This window comes from Schistosoma mansoni, assembly GCF_000237925.1.
Source record: "Schistosoma mansoni, WGS project CABG00000000 data, supercontig 0062, strain Puerto Rico, whole genome shotgun sequence".
Taxonomy (NCBI): domain Eukaryota; kingdom Metazoa; phylum Platyhelminthes; class Trematoda; order Strigeidida; family Schistosomatidae; genus Schistosoma; species Schistosoma mansoni.
In genome coordinates this window covers 1,423,651-1,446,044 of record NW_017386029.1, presented here as the reverse complement: position 1 = coordinate 1,446,044, position 22,394 = coordinate 1,423,651, and the positions used below count along the sequence as shown (strand labels likewise).

At 33.8% G+C, this 22,394-nt stretch overlaps 1 protein-coding gene across 1 annotated transcript in view; it reads left to right on the top strand.

Moving 5' to 3' along the window:
- The window catches only part of Smp_155020 (heat shock protein 70 (hsp70)-interacting protein, putative), a gene marked incomplete at its 3' end in the record, with an annotated part of 32,719 nt that extends 11,303 nt beyond the window's left edge, over window positions 1-21,416 (top strand). Inside the window, exons 6-13 of the mRNA XM_018790568.1 lie at window positions 1,508-1,871; window positions 5,129-5,493; window positions 8,579-8,987; window positions 13,587-13,846; window positions 16,448-16,724; window positions 17,270-17,358; window positions 19,890-20,322; window positions 21,261-21,416. Coding sequence (XP_018646197.1) covers window positions 1,508-1,871; window positions 5,129-5,493; window positions 8,579-8,987; window positions 13,587-13,846; window positions 16,448-16,724; window positions 17,270-17,358; window positions 19,890-20,322; window positions 21,261-21,416 — 2,353 coding nt within the window. The remainder of the gene's footprint in view (window positions 1-1,507; window positions 1,872-5,128; window positions 5,494-8,578; window positions 8,988-13,586; window positions 13,847-16,447; window positions 16,725-17,269; window positions 17,359-19,889; window positions 20,323-21,260) is intronic.
- Between the last annotated feature and the right edge of the window lie 978 nt (window positions 21,417-22,394).

The window sequence follows — 22,394 nt, the reverse complement described above, 5'->3', positions numbered from 1 at the left end:
AATACTCATTTATATATTTCTATCCCTTAGAAAGTGGATCCATTCTTAGCCAATGATATGCGGCTGTCCTTCCGGTCATTTCTGGTTGTGCTCAAGTGACCCCATTTGGCTAATTCCGATTGGCTTACCATAATAAGTCGCCTAATGTCGTCAGTATATTATATCCTTACCGGATCATCATTTGTTCGTAAATAAAAATTACTGCAGGTCAATCGAAAATCCAATAATTTAGTCGTTCTTATGAAGATTTAACTTGTATATCTGTTATCTGTCTTTTGGACCGTTCAGACCGAAATAAAACGAATGTCTCAAATAAATATTTAGACTACAGATTTGTTCAGCTTTACATCAAATGAGCACTTGGTGACATCACTAACATAGAAACTAGTTCTTACAGAACCACGTAATCTAATTTTTTTATTAAATACCTGGGAGTATAGTACTACTAGATAAGGATGGCAAATCGATTGACGAAGTAGTGAAACTTCATCAGTTGAGATGGCTGGGACACGTGTTACGTATGCCCGACCACCGACTACCCCGACGTGCAATGTTTTATCGTGTAGAAGTAGGTTGGAAGAAAGCTAGGGGTGGCCAGACCGAAACATGACACATCCATGAAGTCACTGACAAGTGAACTGAGCCATGTTGTAGGTGTAGACTACACCTGGCGAAGGTGCATCCACTCTTTGTGTTCTGCCGAATTCTAATGTTCTGATTTCTCCATGTCCCTATCTTTTTCTCTTTCCAAATTTATTTCACTGGATTATACTCCTTGAATAACATCTTCAACCCCTAATCTTTTCGATTACTGCTTAAACTCTTACTACCTCTACCACTATGGGATTTGAATCAACAACTGCATTTCTGTGCTAATGTGGTATGGCAACTCGAACTGATGTACGTACGTACGCACGAAGTTCTACGTTGTGACTGACTGACTGATCATTCAATTCTAGGCTCGATATCTTGTGGTAATTTACTTATAGTCTTGATGATCAACTTGGCAATTTCTAAGTATTATTATTTTACTGATTTTTAATCAAAAAATGTGTCAGATTTCAACTAGAATGTTTTGCGATATTTTCTTAAAGTATTTATTCGTGATTTCATTACTTATTTTGTACAACCATCAGGGACCTAAATCGTCTATTTCATAACAACTATTTAATGCAATTGCGTTTGTCATTTACTACGCTTTGGGACACTCTGCTTCTGTGTAACGGCTAGTGATACTACTCAAACCTAAGTAAGTTGTACGGGGTTCAAACTCGGGACCTAGTGTGATCAGAAATGAAGTGCTTAAATCACTAATCGAAAGTGATAAAAAGTCACTGTGACAATAATTGCTAATAATAATAATAATAATAATAATGATAATATAATAATAATAATAATGGTAATAATATCTTAACTTAAACGAATATTAACGCAGGTAATTTCATTTGTAAACATTACTATAGTTTTCAAATCACTTCTCAAGAAACATGCCTACTTTCATTTTTAGCCAACAACTTTTAAGTCTCCTAGCTCAATTAGCTCGAAGAAATCAAAATTCTAGATACTATAGCGCAGGATTACGCTATATGAATCGTCTTTTTATGAATGCTCCGAAAACTAAGCCTACAACAATCACAGAATTAAACAATACAGTTCATGACTCGAAAATTGGACCTTCCGAATCTTTAAACTGTAATTCAGAAACAAAGAAATCTAATAAGAAAAGCAAAGGTGCTCAACATAACTCATCAATGTCTGACGATTCCAATATTATCAATTGCGATAATCATCTTTCCACTGAAACTTTGTCCGATTTACAAACGATTTTCCGCATAAAAAGTGGATTTAGCCTTTTGGATAAAGAAGTTGATGTAAGTTTCAGCTGTGTCTAGAATTTTATGAATAGTAAAGTTTTTACACCCACATACATTAGTTATCAGCCAACCAATCACAGTTATAAAACACCATATAACTATCTAAATTTGTGCCGTTGTTATTCATTCCGAATTTTATCATTGAACATTCCGGGCTAACACTTTGTAGTATTTTAAGAATCTCGATATATAAACGTCCGGTTTAAATTATAAATACACGAAGAGTAATGTCACTTTTAGTCAGGTTATGCGAAATACTGCTTTGATCACAAGCTTATAATTTAGCATCATATTTGAATCTGGTTCCCCTACCGTTCATCCAATTTATGTAATGTATCACTTACGTACTGGGTTTTGAGATACACTGTATGAGGGTTAGTGATACTGCCTCCACTTGCTTCCGTAAACCGAAATAAATGAAGCAGGGTTCGAATCCGCGACCAGTGATGTTGAAAGTCAATTCCCATGGTATAATCATTATAGGACATAAAATGGATGTATTATTAATGTTTGGTAGTGAAAGTGAAATATAATTTTAACCTACTGACTATTAAATATGTTATATCCTTTCTTCATTGATTTCTACTCCAGACTCAATGAGATCGACTACTTGTAATTGTGTTGAATAAAATATTATCCAGCCTATACTGTGGTTGTCTATTCTGAGTCGTGAATCGTGAGTCTGATATAGTGTGACTAGTCCCATTGTCATATTAACGTGTTATAGTAGTATACTTGAGAAAGAGAGTAAATTATTTTGAACCATTCGTTATATCAATTGTTTGGTTGCGAATATTAAAACAGTGTGCAGCCCTCTAGTTAACATCTCAGGAAGGGTAATAATAATCAGGACTTAAAATAACTAGACAAGAATAACATTAGTTACTTCTCATTAACCAGTCCGTCGTAAATGTCTCAATTCAAACGGAGATCAGTTGAGATCTATGATACGTATACTTGACCATTACCTTCCCCCGTGTGTAGAGTTTTCCAGTGTCCAAATAACTGATTTAGTAAATCTTCTGTGTAATTGGTCTGAGTACTGTTGTCTTCATTATCACACTATCTCTTACTTCATCTTAATTATCTTCCCTACAAGTTCCTCAACGTCGATAACAATTCAAGTATACAAAACACCTATTAGTATCTTAAAACTACACTGTGATAGTAGACGTTTCAGGGCTTCTTATATGTGACCTGTGTACTTAGTGTTACTTTAAGCAATATTAAGTAATAGATACCGATTGTGTGAGAGTGAGTAGATGGAACTAGATCTAGAAGCAGCTAAAAATGAAACATAACTTCAGTCAAGGAGAGGTTTAACTGTTCTACTGGTAGACAAAGACAACTTAGTTCAGATCCGTACGATAACCATGACCAGTGATTGAAGACACTGAATGACATGGTTTAGAATCGCCCATGGTTGCTCACATTCATTCACTCATCTTTTCATCGATCTTCAGTTCCTGTATTCATACATACTTTTCCATAGATTTTAATTTCACCTCGTTCTATTATGGTATAGTGTCTTTGTTCTACACTCATCTGTCAAACTATGTTGATGATTGACTGACTGTCCCACTAGCTCATTGGCGACGCATCACTGGAAAGCAGGATGACTCATGCCTGAGTCTCATATGCAGCATTAGTTCCTTTAGGATTGCAAGTACACCTTGCTGACATGTGCCAATCATGTTTGTTATATGAACATATATAATTCTGTAAACACTAATTCTGTAAACACTAACTGTAGTATATATTATTAGTACGGTTTGAAAGAGAATGAACAATGACATTGTTTTCGTGTGTCTAGATTAGATATGTATAGCTAAATACTATGCATCAGTCCACTAAATCATTAACAGTTGGACTGAGCTGCGTATGTGAGGTCACAGTTTATGGCGAACTGTCATCTGATTTTACAACCTCAGGTGGTGTCCAGCAATGCTGTTCACTATCTCTATTTTATTCAATTTCATCACAGACCTGCTGTTGGAAATAACGTTTATGTCGACTAAACTTTCAGGAATTGATCTCCTTCCAGCAGGTCCGCTTATCGACTTAGAATACACAGATGACATATTCCTGTTTGGTGAAGATGCTGATAAAATGCAGAGTCTTTTGGTAGCACTGGGTAACAATGCAAGGATGTTTGGGATGTGTTTTTCCCTCGCTAAATGCAAGTTGTTGCTTCATTACTGGCCTGCGTCAACACCTGAACTAACGATAGGGAGTGAAGTAGTCGAACGCGTGGACAACTTCACTTATCTTGGAAGTCTGATCAGCCCTAATGGATTGGTGTCTGACGATATCTCTGCATGGATTCAAAAAGCTCGTTTGGCTTTTGCCAACTTACGTCACCTATGATGAAGGTGGGATATCCGTCTATCAATTAAGGGACGGGTATATTGTGCAGCAGTTCATTCTGTTCTATTTTACGGCTGCGGAAGGTGGCCATTAAGAGTAGAAGATACTCGTAGGTTACTAGTATTCAGCCAAAAATGTGTTAGAAATATTGCTCATATCTGCTGGGATCACAGGGTAAGTAATAGTGAGGTTAGACACAGGGCATCAGGGAATGATGGTAGATCAGTTGATGAGGTCATTAATCTTCATCAACTGAGATAATTGAACCACGTATTACGTATGCCTCAACACCGATTACCACGACACGCAATGCTGACTAGTGTTGGAGATGGTTGGAAAAAAGTTAGTGGCGGCCAAACCAAGACGTAGCATCAGTCCACAAAGTCACTAACTTCTAGTCTGAACCATGTTGATGGATACAGACTACTTGTTTGGGGTCCGCATGACTATCGTAACCAATGGTAGGAGACTCTGTGTGGTATGGTTCAGAATCGATCACAGTGGTGTAAGTATATACACCCTATGTCTTCTTTTAAACCGTGAGATTAAAATTACTTTATACCTATCTTCCTACGAACTAATTCTTTCTCTCTGTATCATATATTTATATGTAATCTTTCTTTTATATATTACTACCATTGAAGTAACTGCTTCTATGGATTCGGTCTTCATCTTGTTGTGCTACTGAGGTGTGGAACTTGGGCCAATGTTGTAGCTGACTGATTGATACTGTTACCAGTTCTATTACTCTTAAATTCCTTTTCGATAATTTCATTGCTCTATGTTAATGTGATTTAATTGACTAACTGATTAACCTCAAACATTCAAGTTACAGTTTTTTTTTCAAGATAAGTTTAAATTTTTAATTTTATCATTTAATTTTTCAGGCAATCTATCAAATTTTCAATCCCGATAATATTTGTAAAAAAGAGATGTTAATACAACAGTCAAATGTTGTGAGTTCATCTACTCAAAATAATAACATAACTGAAAGTGGAAGAGAAGAAGATAATGGAGCAAATGAAACCAATTATTACTCAATACTTGATGAATCTGAGAGAATGCTTGCTTTACTTAATCTAGCAGATCATTTAACAACAAATTGTGCAGAAAACCAACGATTACTCATTGAACGTCAACCAAATTTAATTAAAATTACACTTGCTTGTATTAATTTATCACCTGAGTTTGTTCAACGAATAACACTTCATTCATCAATAACACCTTCGTCATTATCATCAGAAAATGTCAAGTTTGTTAATGTTTTGTTATATTCATGGGTTTGGTTAATGTTTTGAATTTATCATTGGATTTTATAAACTGACGTAGGTGAGATATCTATCCGCCAAACAAAAAATGAGTTTACTGCATAGCAGTTCTCTCCTTCTTACTTATTGGGTGTAAGACATGGCCTTTAAGAATGGAGGATATTCGGATGTTATTATTATTCAATCATATGTATCTTCAAGGCATTGCTCGTATACTTATGGACCACGAAATAAACAATGCCTGAGTTAGAAATATGGCACTTCTTAAGAATGAAAAATCGTTGATGAGTTTGTAAATTTTCATCAACTGAGGTGGCTGAGACTTGTTTTACGCATCCCCAACCACCGCCTCCCTTGATAGGCGATGTTTTCTAGTGTGGGAGTGGGATGGAAGAGAACTAGGAGCAGCCAAATCAAAATATGGCATCCGTCCATGAAATCACAAACAATTGAACCTAGCCATGTTGTGATAGGTGCAAACTACCCTATTGGAGTCCGCGTTATTATCGTAACCAGTGGTTAGAGATTTTGAATGACGTGCCTCAAAATGGTTTGCAGTGGCTCATGTGTATCCATTCTTTGTCTTTCTCCAAAATCTAAGCTTCTGAATTCCTCACGGCTTTTATATTATTTTACCAGTTTACATTTCAAATTTTATCTTTGATCCCCAATATTTTCTATTACAACTGATACTATCACTACCTTTACTATTCTGGGATTTGTCCTGACCATCTGACCTCTGTGCTAATGGAGTATAGTAACATGAACCGATGTACATACGTACTACGTTCTACGTTGCAGCTGGCTACCATATTTATGTGCGATTACGGCTTTCTCCTATTTCAGTGCTATGTGTTTCAAACACTGTAATGACAGCTTAGCGAATCCAAAACATCATTCGAGATTCTTATATTGAGCTACGGGTATCGTCCACTAAATCGAAATTGACCTAATCTGTCGACCGATAGGAAAAAGATAAATTGATTTATGATTAGAGGTTGAAGTGGTCACAAACAAACGGAGAAACAGCGACTCTACAGTTATGGACAAAAACCATCCAAATTCTCTTTCAGCACAACAATTTGCTAGTCAATTGTAGAAAAAATCTTATTGTTCCCGTTTTATTAAAGTATTTTTTGATATCACGAATAAACGGATCTAAAACATAACATCTTCAAAATAGATTTATTCACACATACAATTAGACGTTTTGTATCAGAAAACATCATCACTATGTGTACAACATAAGATAAAAAGCCTGCCACTCACTTGTACTCAGTCACCTTCACCAAGTTTAGTTTTTTCAGCAAATTTGTACACCTCACTGTTGATTTCAATCTTGCAGACATATTTTGAATAGGGTGAACATATTACTTAAATGCTATTAAGTAGACAAGTTTTCATAACTAAAAATGTAGCCACACCATATCAGCATTACCATACAAGTTAACTCATGCCTCTTAAAGCAATTAGTCCCTTTGATAGATTCGGATAATGTAATAAGACGAAGAATATCTAGTTGACGTTTTAAAATTACATATAAATGTTGTTAACAAGTATATTATGTGTGATCAAATTGTTCGAAATGTATTGCGCTAATATATCACAAGATTCTGATCATCTTCGTCTTCGTATTACACTCACTACTCTGTTTATTATCATTGATACTTATTGAATTCCACATCAAGACAAATTGACCCACTTATTTTTAACTTTAATAATATGCTTCTTTCTCTATATCATATTTTCGACATTTTTATTTTGTCAGTCAGTTAGTCAGCTACAACGTAGGATCAGTCACATATATGCATCGGCCCAAGTTCCACACCTCAGTAGCACAACAAGATGAAGACCGAATCCATAGAAGCAGTTACTTCAATGGTAGTAATATATAAAAGAAAGATTACATATAAATATATGATACAGAGAGAAAGAATTAGTTCGTAGGAAGATAGGTATAAAGTAATTTTAATCTCACGGTTTAAAAGAAGACATAGGGTGTATATACTTACACCACTGTGATCGATTCTGAACCATACCACACAGAGTCTCCTACCATTGGTTACGATAGTCATGCGGACCCCAAACAAGTAGTCTGTATCCATCAACATGGTTCAGACTAGAAGTTAGTGACTTTGTGGACTGATGCTACGTCTTGGTTTGGCCGCCACTAACTTTTTTCCAACCATCTCCAACACTAGTCAGCATTGCGTGTCGTGGTAATCGGTGTTGAGGCATACGTAATACGTGGTTCAATTATCTCAGTTGATGAAGATTAATGACCTCATCAACTGATCTACCATCATTCCCTGATGCCCTGTGTCTAACCTCACTATTACTTACCCTGTGATCCCAGCAGATATGAGCAATATTTCTAACACATTTTTGGCTGAATACTAGTAACCTACGAGTATCTTCTACTCTTAATGGCCACCTTCCGCAGCCGTGAAATAGAACAGAATGAACTGCTGCACAATATACTCGTCCCTCAATTAACATACAATTCGTTCGTTATTAATGATTGCTACTTGTGACCGTGTTTGTAAGTTGAATCCATAAGATTAAGACTTTTTAAGTTATAATCAAAGTTCTAACAAACCTTTAACCAATAACTTTTGTTTTTGTACGTTGATCAATTCATTTCAACAGTATTGTGGGAATTAACATATCTTTTATTTTATAGTTGAGTTCATGAGTCAAATAATGCTAGACCACCATGGAAAACCTGGAAGCATGGGACGGCCGTTCTTTTTCAGTGTGGCACTCCTCAGTAGTGCGCATCCACGACCCCGCCCCATCGGACGCGAACCCAGGACCTATCGGTCTCGCACGCGTACGCTTAACCTTTAGACCACTGAGCTGGCATCCAATTGTGGTAATGTCTAACTGGGATATAACAGTCGCCCAGTGCTTCCAGGTTTTTCATGGTGGTCCAGATTCAATTGACGCATGAATTTAACTATAAAATTACTAAAATCTCCACAAAACCCTTGTCTGATATCTTTTATTGTAAGAGTTTTGTAACTCTATAAACTGAATAACGAATATTTAACTTTTGTCAATTGACAGTTTAACTATGGAAAAACAACGAAGCCTACATATTCTCGGTGAACTTAGACTAGCTGCTTGTAATTTGTTGGTTAATTTAACTTCCTTACCAAGTGGTCGACAATCTTTATTGGATATGTATGGACCTGGTCCTATTCTGAGAAGTTTAGCAAGTTGTTTATCCACTTCAATGTCAAATTCTTATCAAGTGAATTCTCCAACTTTAACATCAACAAATATTTCAAGTTTAGCTGATGCAGCACGTGGATTAGTTGGCCGTTTATCAGCATCATCTGGATTATTTAATACAACAAATAGTAATAATGTAGACATCGCTAAATCCAATTTAATTTCATCGACAATAGCTTCAGTATGTGCTACAAAAGCTGCACGAATTTTGGAGTATTTAACAGAAAGTTCAAGATTCCTTGTAAGTGTGAGTAAAATAAGTATGAATAGTATATATATATATATATGGAGCATCATTCCTCCCAAGATTGCAGGGACGCTTTGCTGTCGAGTATCAACTAACATAAAACCTCAGTCGAATTCTTTTTCCTATGAACTACCACCTAACATCTTAATACTACTAATATGGCGTTCCAGACAGCTGCCAATTACACATTGATTTGACTGCAACATATTTATTAGCGATGTGTATCTTAGTTTCTAGGTTATCATTGTTTATCAATACATATTACAGAATATGATTGCTGCTCAAAAAAACTGGCGCGCTTTTAACGTTATATAAGTTGAGATTCTAGCTACTTGGGGATATGTACGAAAATTTCCGTAGTCCCAAGGTTCTGGAATCAAATGACTTCAAATGACTTTCCGTTATAACAAATATTGGAAATTCATGACTCTTAGTGCAGTGTAGAATTATCGTTTAAAGTACTTAGTTTTCAGCTAACAAGGACGCCTCAAGTTTAAACACGGTTCCATCTAATTCGGTTGTAACAGACAATTGAAAAAACTAGCCTCTATACAGATGATGTGCCTCAGTACGAAGTATGTTAACTTCTACTCAGTGAACAAGTCATTCCTTTAATGCTGTTAAGAGTACGAGGGGGAGGTTGTTACTTTCCGGTTGCACATCCTGTGGAAGAATACTTCCTTTTGAAGGAATTAAGACTGAAACAGGATTAGCGATGACCTTGAAAACGTGGAGGCGTAAACCCGGAACCCGAGGAATAACTTCTTTGAGGTCGACCATGCATGATTTTTTTGTAAGTAATTTTTAATGCGTTACATCCACATTTTTCAGATCTCACCACTGGCGACTAAAGTTCGTGGGGAAAGGTGAGATGTGCTGTTTTCTAAGGCTGAATTTTCCTGACCTCTCTTTCGTTGTGATTATGCAGCATCAATTCAGACGCTGTTTATCTGAAAGAAACACTTCACTGCTGTCATATCTCAATATAGTCAGCAGCTTGACTGTCTTTAAACCTGAGGTTTGCTACTTTTATTCTCTAAACAGCTTCCATAGCGTGGTAGAATCGGAATGCATGTGTCACGGCCAATGTAACTAGATTCGATCATCACAATCTACAAACCCGATCATCATGTCAACGCAGAGGCTGCTACAGTTACTAATCCTTCCTATATACCTTTCCATTCATAATTCTTGAACTATATTCTCAATGTTTAGCCTTTCTAATTATCATTACCCACTGTATTATTTTGACTCGTTCACTATTCACTGTGTTAATTTCATTTCCTCGTGTTTATATGTTTGTCGTATGATAACTAGAGCTAACTCATGTTTGTTCCAGGCTCTAGGTTAATTATAACCGATTGGTTAGTTTATGAAAACTATACTAAATGCTTACATGTCAATAAAACCCCTTCTGATAATTAATAAAACAAAAGTAATTTATTTTAAAGGTAACTTAAACTTCAATTAAAATATAATTCTTTCATCTTAATCATTTGTAATAAGCGATCTAATATATCATTGGTCAATAACTACCTATTATGAAACGTTTTCTAAAAAATGACTAAAAGTTATTTGAACTGTTTATTATTATTATTATTACTCTTTTTGTCTACTTCACTATGTACTTATTATTGACTAACATTAAATTATGAAGGATGACCTAAAGAGTAAGTCTGGAATGTCAACTTTATTATTGTTACTATCTAATATTGTCTATTCATATTAGAACGTCTACTTTCTCACCTTTCTTTAAGCTTGTATCATCATCAATAGTGTAAAATGTAATGAGTGAAAAATTTATTTATTGATTTATTTTTCAATATTAATCTTATTATCAGTATATATCTATATATAATGAGGTCATGTTGTATAGATTGTCCAGTAAATAAACTGTTTATATAGAATAAATTTACTGAAAGTGTCATTTTATTTTTGTGGAGAATAACTTATTGTTCTCATTGTAAGAATAAAATAGTATGACCGAAACATTGAGCTTTCTAACAGACAACTATTGGTTGTTAAGCAATAATGGATAGTGGCTAGCAGTGGAATCCAGGACGCGCGTCACTTCGTCCTATTTGGGACTCATCAGCTGGATGCACATGCATCTCAGAGTTGATGTTCACTCTGGGACCCGAACCCAGTACCTTTCGATTCAAACGCCATCGCGTTATTCACTCGGCCACTGAGTCCTGATAGCCACTTGCTTGTACGATGGGGTGAAGTTTAAATTCATTTAGTATTGTTTGTTTGAATCTTCCCATCGATGTGTTAGGACTGCAACTGGTCAGTCTCTAATTGGCATATGTTCATTAAGGCTATATCGAGGCCATACGCACAGTATGCACATATGCCAATTAGAGACTGACCAGTTGCAGTCCTAACACATCGATGGGAAGATTCAAACAAACAATACTAAATGAATTTATTGGTTGTTAAGTTTTATTTTAAGTAAACTATCTAAGTAATCAAATACTCGTATAATAATTGCACAATCCTTTGATAATTATGCTTTTCAATACGTTACATTCTTTGCTAATATTGTGACAACTTATTTGAAATATATTGTGGACCTGTGTCTTTTGTGATAAAAACTACCTGATATTCAGATATATCAAGTGGTTAGAGGTAGTCGACAGGAAACCCATGATATCGAGCTACTGTAGACTAACTATCATATTGCAACTTGATCGATTAAATTGGACCAACATTAAAGAATTAGACAAATATCACACAGATTGTTGCCCCAGTTACCAATGAATTGTAGACATTTGGATATATTACAACTAATCTCTTTATTGTGACTAGTGGTATCTTATCGTTTATATAGAACCAATTGACTTTGATATTACGTCATTCATTTTCAGTGTAAAATCACTGATTTCACTTTTAAATTGTCCACAAGTAGGCTGATACATATATATGTACCACATTCTGTGTTACTTATGACTAACAACTAACTGAAAAATTGGTATTTACTACCGTGGATACTCTGTCTAAATCTTGTTGTTAACAGTAATGAAAGATATAGGTCCATCCAAGCACACACAGTTAAATTAAAACTGATATATATGTTTCTCATAATTGTACAAAAGTGACACTTAATAAAAGGTACATATTGGTAAACTGTTTATATTTGTATTTCACAAATTGCACCACCATTTTGTAAGTAATAAACTACTATTTATTGATAAGATTTTATATTTTTGGTCAATAACTTCGTGTGAATAAGTCTATATTTTGGTGTAACAAACGATACAGATTGACTATACGTATGAATAATGTAGCTATACTCTAATATTCGGTATTTACGTTTTTATCTATTCTTATCAATCAGTCAGTTGCAACACAGTATTTGGTATGTATGTACATCGGTTTAAGCTGCCATACCTTATTAGCACAGCGAAATGAAATTGTTAGAGCAAATCCCAGAATAGTAGAGATAGTAACAGTAACAGGAGTAATAAAAAGATGTGACATCAAAGATTCTTGTTACCTAGGCCTATGACAATCGACTTTATTTTATTATTTTATACTATTCAAGTGGATAGATGGAGTGTTTTTTTTAGTATTTTCTATCATACTAAAATTTCAGCGATCAAACTATCGTTTTGCTTGACAATTGAAAGTTCTTATAAATGTCGAAATAATTGATTTAGTTAATCTTCTGTCTAATTGATCTGACTACTGTCGTCTTCACAAAACTACACTGAGAAAGTAGACGTTTCAGGGCTTCTTATATGTGACCTGTGTACTTAGTGTTACTTTAAGCAATATTAAGTAATAGATACCGATTGTGTGAGAGTGAGTAGATGAAACTAGATCTAGGAGCAACTAAAAATAAAACATAACGTCAGTCAACGAGATGTTTAATTGTTCTACTGATCCATTTTGGTAGATGAAGACAACTTAGTTGAGATCCGTACGATAACCGTGACCAGTGATTGAAGACACTGAATGACATGGTTTAGAATCGCCCACGGTTGCTCACATTCATTCACTCATCTTTTCATCGGTCTTCAGTTCCTGTATTTCTTCATACATACTTTTCCAAACATTTTAATTTCTATTATGGTATAGTGTCTTTGTTCTACACTCATCTGTCAAACTATGTTGATGATCGACTGACTGTCCCACTAGCTCATTGGCGACGCATCACTGGGAAGCAGGATGACTCATGTCTGAGTCTCATATGCAGCATTAGTTCCTTTAGGATTGCAAGTACACCTTGTTGACGTGTCAATGCACCTAGACCATTGTAACTAGTTCTGAATCATTTTACTTATCATCTCCTGTTTAAATAAATATTGCAATATTTCTTGAAGAACTGAATGAGTATTAAGCATAGTCAACAAGTTGTATTTGATTATTATACGTGATCAGTGGTAAAAAGTAGAGTTGAAGAATTTATCGGTTAACAAGCATAATTTTTAAAACCCATACCCATATTTGATTATTTTGCAAACAATCGATTCATTTTTCAAGTGTGTTATTCGGATTTTTCTGTGTGCAATTCACTTGAAATATAATTCATTACGTTTAATATCAATAGTTTTTCCTAAACAAATGTGTATATCCTTTACTTCATAGATACTTGCTCGATCTTCTAGTGATGGTTTACAAGGTCTATTGTCAGTCATTGAGTCTGCTTTAACTTCTTCATCTCCAACTACTAATACCAATCAACCTTCATCGACAACATGCCAGTGTCTAGCAACTTTGTTAGACAGTTTAGGCAATGCTTGCCAAGATCGTACTTTTCAAAAAACTATTCTACAAAGTCGTAAAGCTTTATTATTCGGATTATCTAATTGTCTTTCATATCATGTTCCACTGCTGAGTGATGCTAGGTTTGTTCGATTATTTTAACTTGTATTATTGTTTATTACCACATTTCCATTAATCTCATTTACTAAGGTGTATTTCATCTTTTTTTGAGAGCCACTAATGATTGCATTATATTTGATAATGTAGTAGAGGGTAGTAGGACCTCCATTGATGACACTGAAGAATGATTCATTTTTACCATTAATTGTTTTAGGTTACAGGATGATAAATGATAAGCTACGAATGTGTCATTTATTATCATTTCCAAAAGTTGTTGATATGATCTTGCACTGATGAATATCTGTGAAGTGAATATGAACTTGTCTGTCGTTCGCTTCGCAAATTTCACTCTATTAATACCATTTTGTGGTAAACCTACCTTATTTGTCACAAGTACTGTTAAAATCTATGATCTAGCAATGAAATTACGTCAAATAAACCATCTTAACTGTATAGTTTTTCTCAACTAACTACATTTTATGTAATTATTGCTTTGCGTAAGTTTCAGTAGAACACAAAAGCAACAATTGTCGTGGAATAGTACGAATTCACTTGGTTCATGATTTGTCATCATCTGTGTGACACTTGAAGTAGTTCGAACCCTATACTAGTTTTCTCAAAGACAATCAGAAGCGAACAACTTACCATTGGTGACTACCAGTTCACAATTCTTCATAAAAGCATATATTGGAGTAAATGAAAAATGGGTTCTTATTCGCATTTCCAAACATAAACGACAGAAACTGTAATCTAACAGCTGTCATCTCTTTGACAGTGGAATTACTCTTATCTACTTACTCGTTAGAAAGTATTGGTAATGTGAGTTTCAAACTCCCAGTTACATAACTTTTCATCTCGAACCCCTCATTTATTGAAACCCATATTAAAATCCCTTTCGTTATCTGATGACATTACTTCACCTAGTCAGTATTTATCTGCTTTATGTCATCTGATATTCATTTCCCACTCTTAGGAAAAGATCTTTTTCTTCATTTGTTTGTTAGTTTTATTTCTTTCCTTCAACTTCCGAAGACTATTCACTGTATGGATTCTACGGAATATATAATTAACTTTATAAAAGTACAATTGTTACTAACCTCTACTTTACTGTCTCAATCTGAGTGTTGTCTTTGATCATGCTAATCGTTTTTTTATATTTGTGAATTCAATATAAATTTAGTACAGCTGATAAGTGAATCCAAAGACATGTGTTAAATTTGCCTCTATTGAAATAACATTTTAACTAGTGATTGTCTAGATTCAATAGTTCACTTAATAACACCTAAGACCTTTAAATCGAAAGGTATTAAGTCCTAATGTAAACATGACCACTAGAATAAAGGTAAATACCCAACTGACCAGTTCTAAATACGATAAAAAGTAGAAAGGCGAAAGATTTATCCCCAAATGAGGAGACATTAGAGTTATAACTTCTAACTTCCAGTCTGGGCCATGTTGGCAGGTGCAGACTACTTGGTTGGGGGCCGCGCGACTATCGTAACCAATGGTTGGAGACTCTAGGTGAAATGGCTCAGAATCGATCACAATGGCCTAGGCGTATACACTCTTTATCTTCCCTTAAACCTTGAAATTGCTTCATAACTTTTTTCCTTCGTATACTATATCCTTATATACAACCTTTCTTTATATATTACCACCACTAAATTAACTACTTCTATGAATTCGGTGTTCATCTTGTTGTGCTAACGAGGTATGGCAACCTAGACCCATGCATATATGTGCTTGGTTTCTACGTTGTAGCTGACTGACTGACTGAGGATAAAAAGTGTATCTTATGCTCCACTCATAGCTATAATCTATGTGTTCACTTTAATTATGGTTTTAAGTTCACTTGGATTTTCAAAATATAAATAATCAAAATAGAATGTATACAGAATTAACATCAATAAACTGCCGATTATGTAATAATCGGATAATGTTGCACACATACATACGCCTACATACAAAAGAACAAAAACAAATGACTAATGAATCGATGTAGATAAAGTAGGTCATCGACAAACTCGAAATAATTAACCAGAAATCATTGACTTCATAACTATATCCTATGAATAAAAATATGTTGTTTATTAGTAGTAGTGTTTAATTCTAACTATCAAATATGAATGAATCAATAAATTAAATGATAATATATATCTCTAGGATCGATAAATAACTTCCTAGATCCCTCAATATGCATCGAAGCTATATAAATGATTGTAAGCAAAGATGGATAATGGCTAGCAGTGGAATCCAGGACGCGCGTTTCGTCCTATTTGGAACGCGTCAGCTGGATGTACCTGCATCTCAGAGTTGATGTCCACTCTGAGACTCGAACCCAGTTGCAGTCCTAACACATCGATGGGAAGATTCAAACAAAAAATACTAAATGAATTTATATTAATGATTGATGAGATAGAATGTAAGAGACAGAAAAAGGGATCAGCCAAATTGTTTTATTCATCTTAAAATAATCTAAATCACCCAGTCAAATCTAATACTTTCATTAAATTCCTGTTAAATGTTCAAGTAAAAATACTTATATTTCATCAAGGATTATCCATTTCACTTCTGTGGTCATTTAATCTATGCGTTTATATATCTATTTTTTATTTTCAATAAAGTCATGCTCGTCTAATTGCTTCAATCTGTCGATTACTACATAATATTTATGTGGGACAATCGGATCAATCAATAGGGACTAATAACAATAGCTTCAATTTGCCAGATACTTCAAATAATGATTGTTCAACGTCTTGTTTAACATCAAGCAAATTAGTTAATTCATTACTGAATAGTATTGGTGCTATTTTAGATCAAATTGGTCATGGACCAGAATTAAGAGCTGTAGTTGTTGCTTTAGCTGGAAGATTATTACCTCTATGTCATGATACTAATCAAGTAAGTAATGTTGATACTGATTGAATAATCAAGTTTGGTGAATGGGAATTTTTCTAACAGTTTTCCTTTTTATGGATTTTTAAAATAGTAGTATTAGTGTGCCAGTGAATAGTAAGTTGCAAACAATCAGATCGATTTCCAAAACTGTGTACTAATCGAACTGTAGTCACATTTTATATTACAACAGAGCGGAGAGAAATCAAAAAAATCGAGTAAAGTAAGTATGATCAATGATCATGCCGAAGTAAACATAAGAAGTTTTCTCTGAAGAAGTGGCTTACACTGAGTCACGAAACGTCAAAGAAATTTAGTTTATAAAAGGTATTAATAAGATAAAAGAATGAAAATTCCTGGTTAGTATTCAGTAAAAGAATTTCAACTAAGCGGGTGATTTCAAGCCATGATGCAAGTAAATTTTTTTTTTTGAGTACTGTATATATACTGTATATTATATCAATTTGAACACTACTACAGTTCTATAAAGAACTTTTCCACTCTATCAAACGTTAATATTACTAGTGATGCACAAATTTATCTTTATTTAGCTTACATCTTGGTTTGGAGAGAATACAACTGAGTCAATTAGCGATTTAACACCACGAACTCGTTTACTTCTTGCAATTTTAGATAGCTGGTAAGTTTCAGTTTTGAATGTTGTGATTGTGTTATCTTTTCCTAGCTTGTGATGGTAAGGGAATATTGATAAGTCACTAAAATTGAAATATTATTTTTGTCAATAAGTGGTTATGAAGATTATTGAATTTCATTGAAATCATGAATTTCCACAACCCCATACTAACAATTATCATGTGACCACTAGTGACTATAGCTTCAAGAGGAAATTTCCCGAGTTCTAATGAGTTGTGACAAGTGAAGCTAAATCGTGTCGAGTGTGACACAATTACCTACCGAAAACAATAGATGGTCAGGTAATGTTATAGAATAATTGATGTTATATACTAACACTGTTGGATTAGAGGTTAAGCGTTCGCGCGCAAGACTGAAGGTTATGAGTTCGGTCCTTCGCGCAGGGTCGTTGGTCCGCACTGCTGACGAGTCCTACATGCTAGGAGAAACTGGCCGTACAGTGCCTCCAGGTTTTCAATGGTGATCTAACATTGCTCGGTTCACAATTTAAATGATAGTATTTTTGTATTGAATAAAATATACAAACATTAGTTAGAAAGGGACTGGTGTATATCGTTCCCATAGCTTGTGTATTTATAAAAATGTAGTTGTTGAAGGGCTTAATTGCTTTAATTATAGGTAATCCATTTACTTTCTCTATTACATGGCTGATGAAGATATCTCAATCTGAATACAAGGACAACAATCTTTTACATAAACTTTATTTTGGCAAGATAACTTTGTGATTTAGTTGAATGTTTTTGGCCTGAATAATATCTTCACTTTCTAGTTACGTATCGATTAGATCTTGACGTATCTATCGAAATAACCTCAAACGCGTTATTTTTTTCTCAAATGGTGTGGAAAATCAAATTGATCATATCGTCATAATCCGATATAAGGTATTTTCAAATTAAAGTCTTAGTTTACCTAGTTTAATGAAATTGAACAATCGTTGTGATAGTTACTGAGATCAATCAACCAACCTGAATTTCAGACTTGTAATATAAATGTTCAGTTTAATTACAAATGACAATATAGAAGCCATTGGACACATAGATCAGACAATGTTAAATGCTAAAATAGTAAACTTCTATGTAGGTTATGAGTTTAATACGTTCAAAATATGTGATTTGTATATTTGAATCGTAATTTTAATTAAACGGATAAGAAAAAATCCATTATAAAATGTCTAATTCCAATCAATATAATACAATATACCTTGTAAACAAAATGCATATTAAGAAGAAATACTATATCGGATTAATTATAAGTAACCAATGCAAAAGTTCACTCATTTAATATTTTGTCTAATTTACTTGTTCATAATATGTCTCATTTTGACTAATTGTAATACGGACTAATAATTATTCAGAAAGATTGATTCAATGAAGAGTTCTCTCTGTTTTTCGTTGAATTCATTTTCAAAGCTGTACAATCACGAATATACACACTTATTTTTCTGAAATAATAGTGATAATAAGCAAAGATGGATAGTGGCTAGTAGTGGAATCCAGGACGCACGTTTCGTCCTATTTGGTACTCATCAGCTGGACTCAGTCGCCGAGTGGATAACGCGATGGCGTTTAAAGCGAACGGTACTGGGTTCGAGTCCCAGAGTGCACATCAACTCTGAAATGTAGGTACATCCAGCTGACGAGTCCCAAACGGGACGAAACGTGCGTCCTGGATTCCACTGCTAGCCACTATCCATCTTTGCTTACAATGCTTGTTAATTTAGGCTATATCGAGGCAATACGCACAGTATGCACATATGCCAATTAGAGACTGACCAGTTGCAGTCCTAAAACACCAATGGGAAGATTCAAACAAACAATACTAAGTGAATTTAATAGTGATAATAGATTTTTTTTTGCTAAACATGATAATATTGAGGTAAAATAAACAACGTTATTTTCTTATCAGGGTAACTAATAATAGTTCTGTTATCGAAAGCTTGAATTTTCATCATGAAATGTAAGGTTCAGTGTGATAAGATAAATTGTTAAAATTGAGATGAACTGTAATCAGGAGGATCATAGAAACAGAAACAAATCAGTTGGGAGTAAAACGTCTATAGAGAAGAAGATAGGAGGGAAGCAGATGACTGTGAGAGATTAAAGTCATGGCAGGAGAAGAGGCTGTACAAGTTTCCTTTGGACACATAATTCTGGTATTTCCAGATATGTAGCAAACATTTGGCAATGCTAAAAAGATGCAAGATAACTTCTTTTGACAGCTCTCTACTTACCTTTTTATGCCTTTATTTATTTTACCCCACTATTACCATATTTAGTAAAAAAAAACTCTCGGGTGTACCAATCTTTCTTGTTTTATTTGTAATACAATAATTTTGAACTTGTCACTGTATAGCGTGACAATGAAATTATTTGGAACAGTTCGTCACTTGAAAAATATTTCATATTTTTGATGACTAATCTATGGGAGTCATCTGACAAGATTTTTGTTCTCAAAATTTTATGTCATTCCCGTACAAATTTATGATTCATAGCATTTTTTTTCTCCCATATATAATAGTTCATTAGATTCGTGTTCTAAACGTAATCCTGTCAATCCATCAACCGTAACTGATGAACAACAACAACAATCAAATGGAAATGTTTCACCGTCAAAAAATGAAACAAACAATATTACATCTCATTTAATTACTGGATGTATTCGTTGTTTAGCTTTTGGAACTAATCATTCAATTAATTTACGTTATGCAATTGGTGATGATAGACGACGTGTTCGACGTTTAGCACGTTTTATTCGTGCACGACTATCAGAATATACACTTCAATCACCAAGTTTATGTAAATTAAGTGTTTCATCAAACCAATTACCACCTAGAGATGAACCATTGGCAGGAAATGTTTGTTTAATTTTACAACATTGTGCTTCAGATACACCATTAGCTGAACATCTTCAAGGTACTTCAGTAATATATGATTTATTATCACTAATACAAGTAAGTTGAAATAAATAATAGTCATTACAAAGATAATTAATAAAAAAGAACCATTATTGTTTTGATTTTGATTACTATAATATTTATATTATAATATGTACATACTAAGTTTAGTGTAAATTTTTCGTCAGGTGAATTATTTACATAAGATATTTTGTTTTAGAGCAATTAGTCCCTTTGATAAATTTCGATAGTGTAATAAGAGTCCGTCAGTCAGTCAGCTACAACGTAGGACCAGGCACATATATGCATCGGTCCAAGTTGCCATACCTCGTTAGCACAACAAGATGAACACGAGATTCATAGAAGTAGTTAATTTAGTGGTGGTAGTATATAAAAGATAGGTTGTATATAAGGATATAGTATAGGAAGGAAGAAAGTTCTGAAGCAATTTCAAGGTTTAAGGGAAGATAAAGAGTGTATACGCCTAGGCCATTGTGATCGATTCTGAGCCATGTCACCTAGATTCTCCAACCATTGGTTGCGGTAGTCATGCAGACCCCAGTCAGGTAGTCTGCATCTGTCAACATGGCTCAGACTAGAAGTTAGTGACTTCAAGGACTGATGCCACGTTTTGGTTTGGCTGCCCTCATACCTCTAACAGCATATCAAGTGTAATAAGAAGATTATCAGAACTATGTGATGATATATTAGCGCAATACATTTCGAATAATCTGATCACACGATATACATGTTAAGATCATTTATATATAAAAATGAATAGGTTAACTAGACTGGAAAGGGGGGGGGTAAGATTTTAATTGTTTCAATCAAATTTTATTATGAATATTTTTGTTTAATGTTAAAATTTAGAAAAAAAGTTAGTTACTGATTGATAGCTAGTAAAATTTCATATAGAGTAAATATACTTTATTAGTTTCAATACACTTTAATACTATTAGCCGATTTTTTTTTCTTTTGATATTTCAACATTTTAGGAAAGTCAACGATTAGATACTAAAAGGAATGCAGCAATTCTTATTGGTAAATTAGCTCAATCAAGTCAAGTACATCGAGATGAATTATCACGTTTAGATGGTTACAGTGTATTAACACCATTTAATTCATGGACTGCAGCATTAGAACGTTGTTAAAAACATTTATATAAATATTCATATGTTTCAGGTGTCTTTCAATTAAAGTCGAAATGATTTCCAGTGATACATTTATTCTTGATAATAAATATAAATACCAAATAAATGTTCATATTAAAAAAAAATCCTTGGAACTTGTTTCATTTACATTCTTTGGTTTTTCTCTTCATTATTCTATTTTTAAATCAGAAATACCTTTTATCTATCTAATTGTGTACAGTGTGTGTGGTGTTAACATTTAATAAAAGAATTCCTCATCAAAAACGTATGATAGTAGTAATAATAGTACTTAGTTTGTGCGCATGTAATAATGAAAATGATGTTGCAAATTTTACAGACAATTGTTTTAATATATATATATATATATATATACACATTAGTAAAATGTACCGTCAATAGGAACCCGTGCTTTTTTTAAAAAAAGTAACAGAACAGTTGAATTTTGTAACTGTCATTATTATTATTATTACTAAATTGAAAACATTTCCCGGGTATTGTTCGATATTCTGAAAGACTTTGTTCATTGTTTTTAGGATTTCTTCTTTTTTTTATACAAAAAGTTCATATTAGTTTTAATTTTCATCAAATCGTATATACATGATATTATTTTTACATTGAAAACCTAATTTTTCATAAAATCCAACTTTTTCATTACTACAATCAAGTGAAATTTTATAACATCCCATATGTTTTCCTATATGAACCAGGGTATCAACAAGTCTGGAAATAATAGATAATAGATCGATAATTACCAGGTTTTTATGTTTTTTTTCAAATAATATAACAATAATTCGTTAATGGTTATAGTTACATCACTTCACATACTTAGTGTGTGTGTCGACAAATGACAACGATTTTAAGTCTCTTAGACCAATAACTGCATTTCAATCTGATCTATAGAATTTGACTTGCATCAAAGCACTATACGAACACAACATTGATCATGACTCACTGGACAATCAATTGTAAATATTTCAG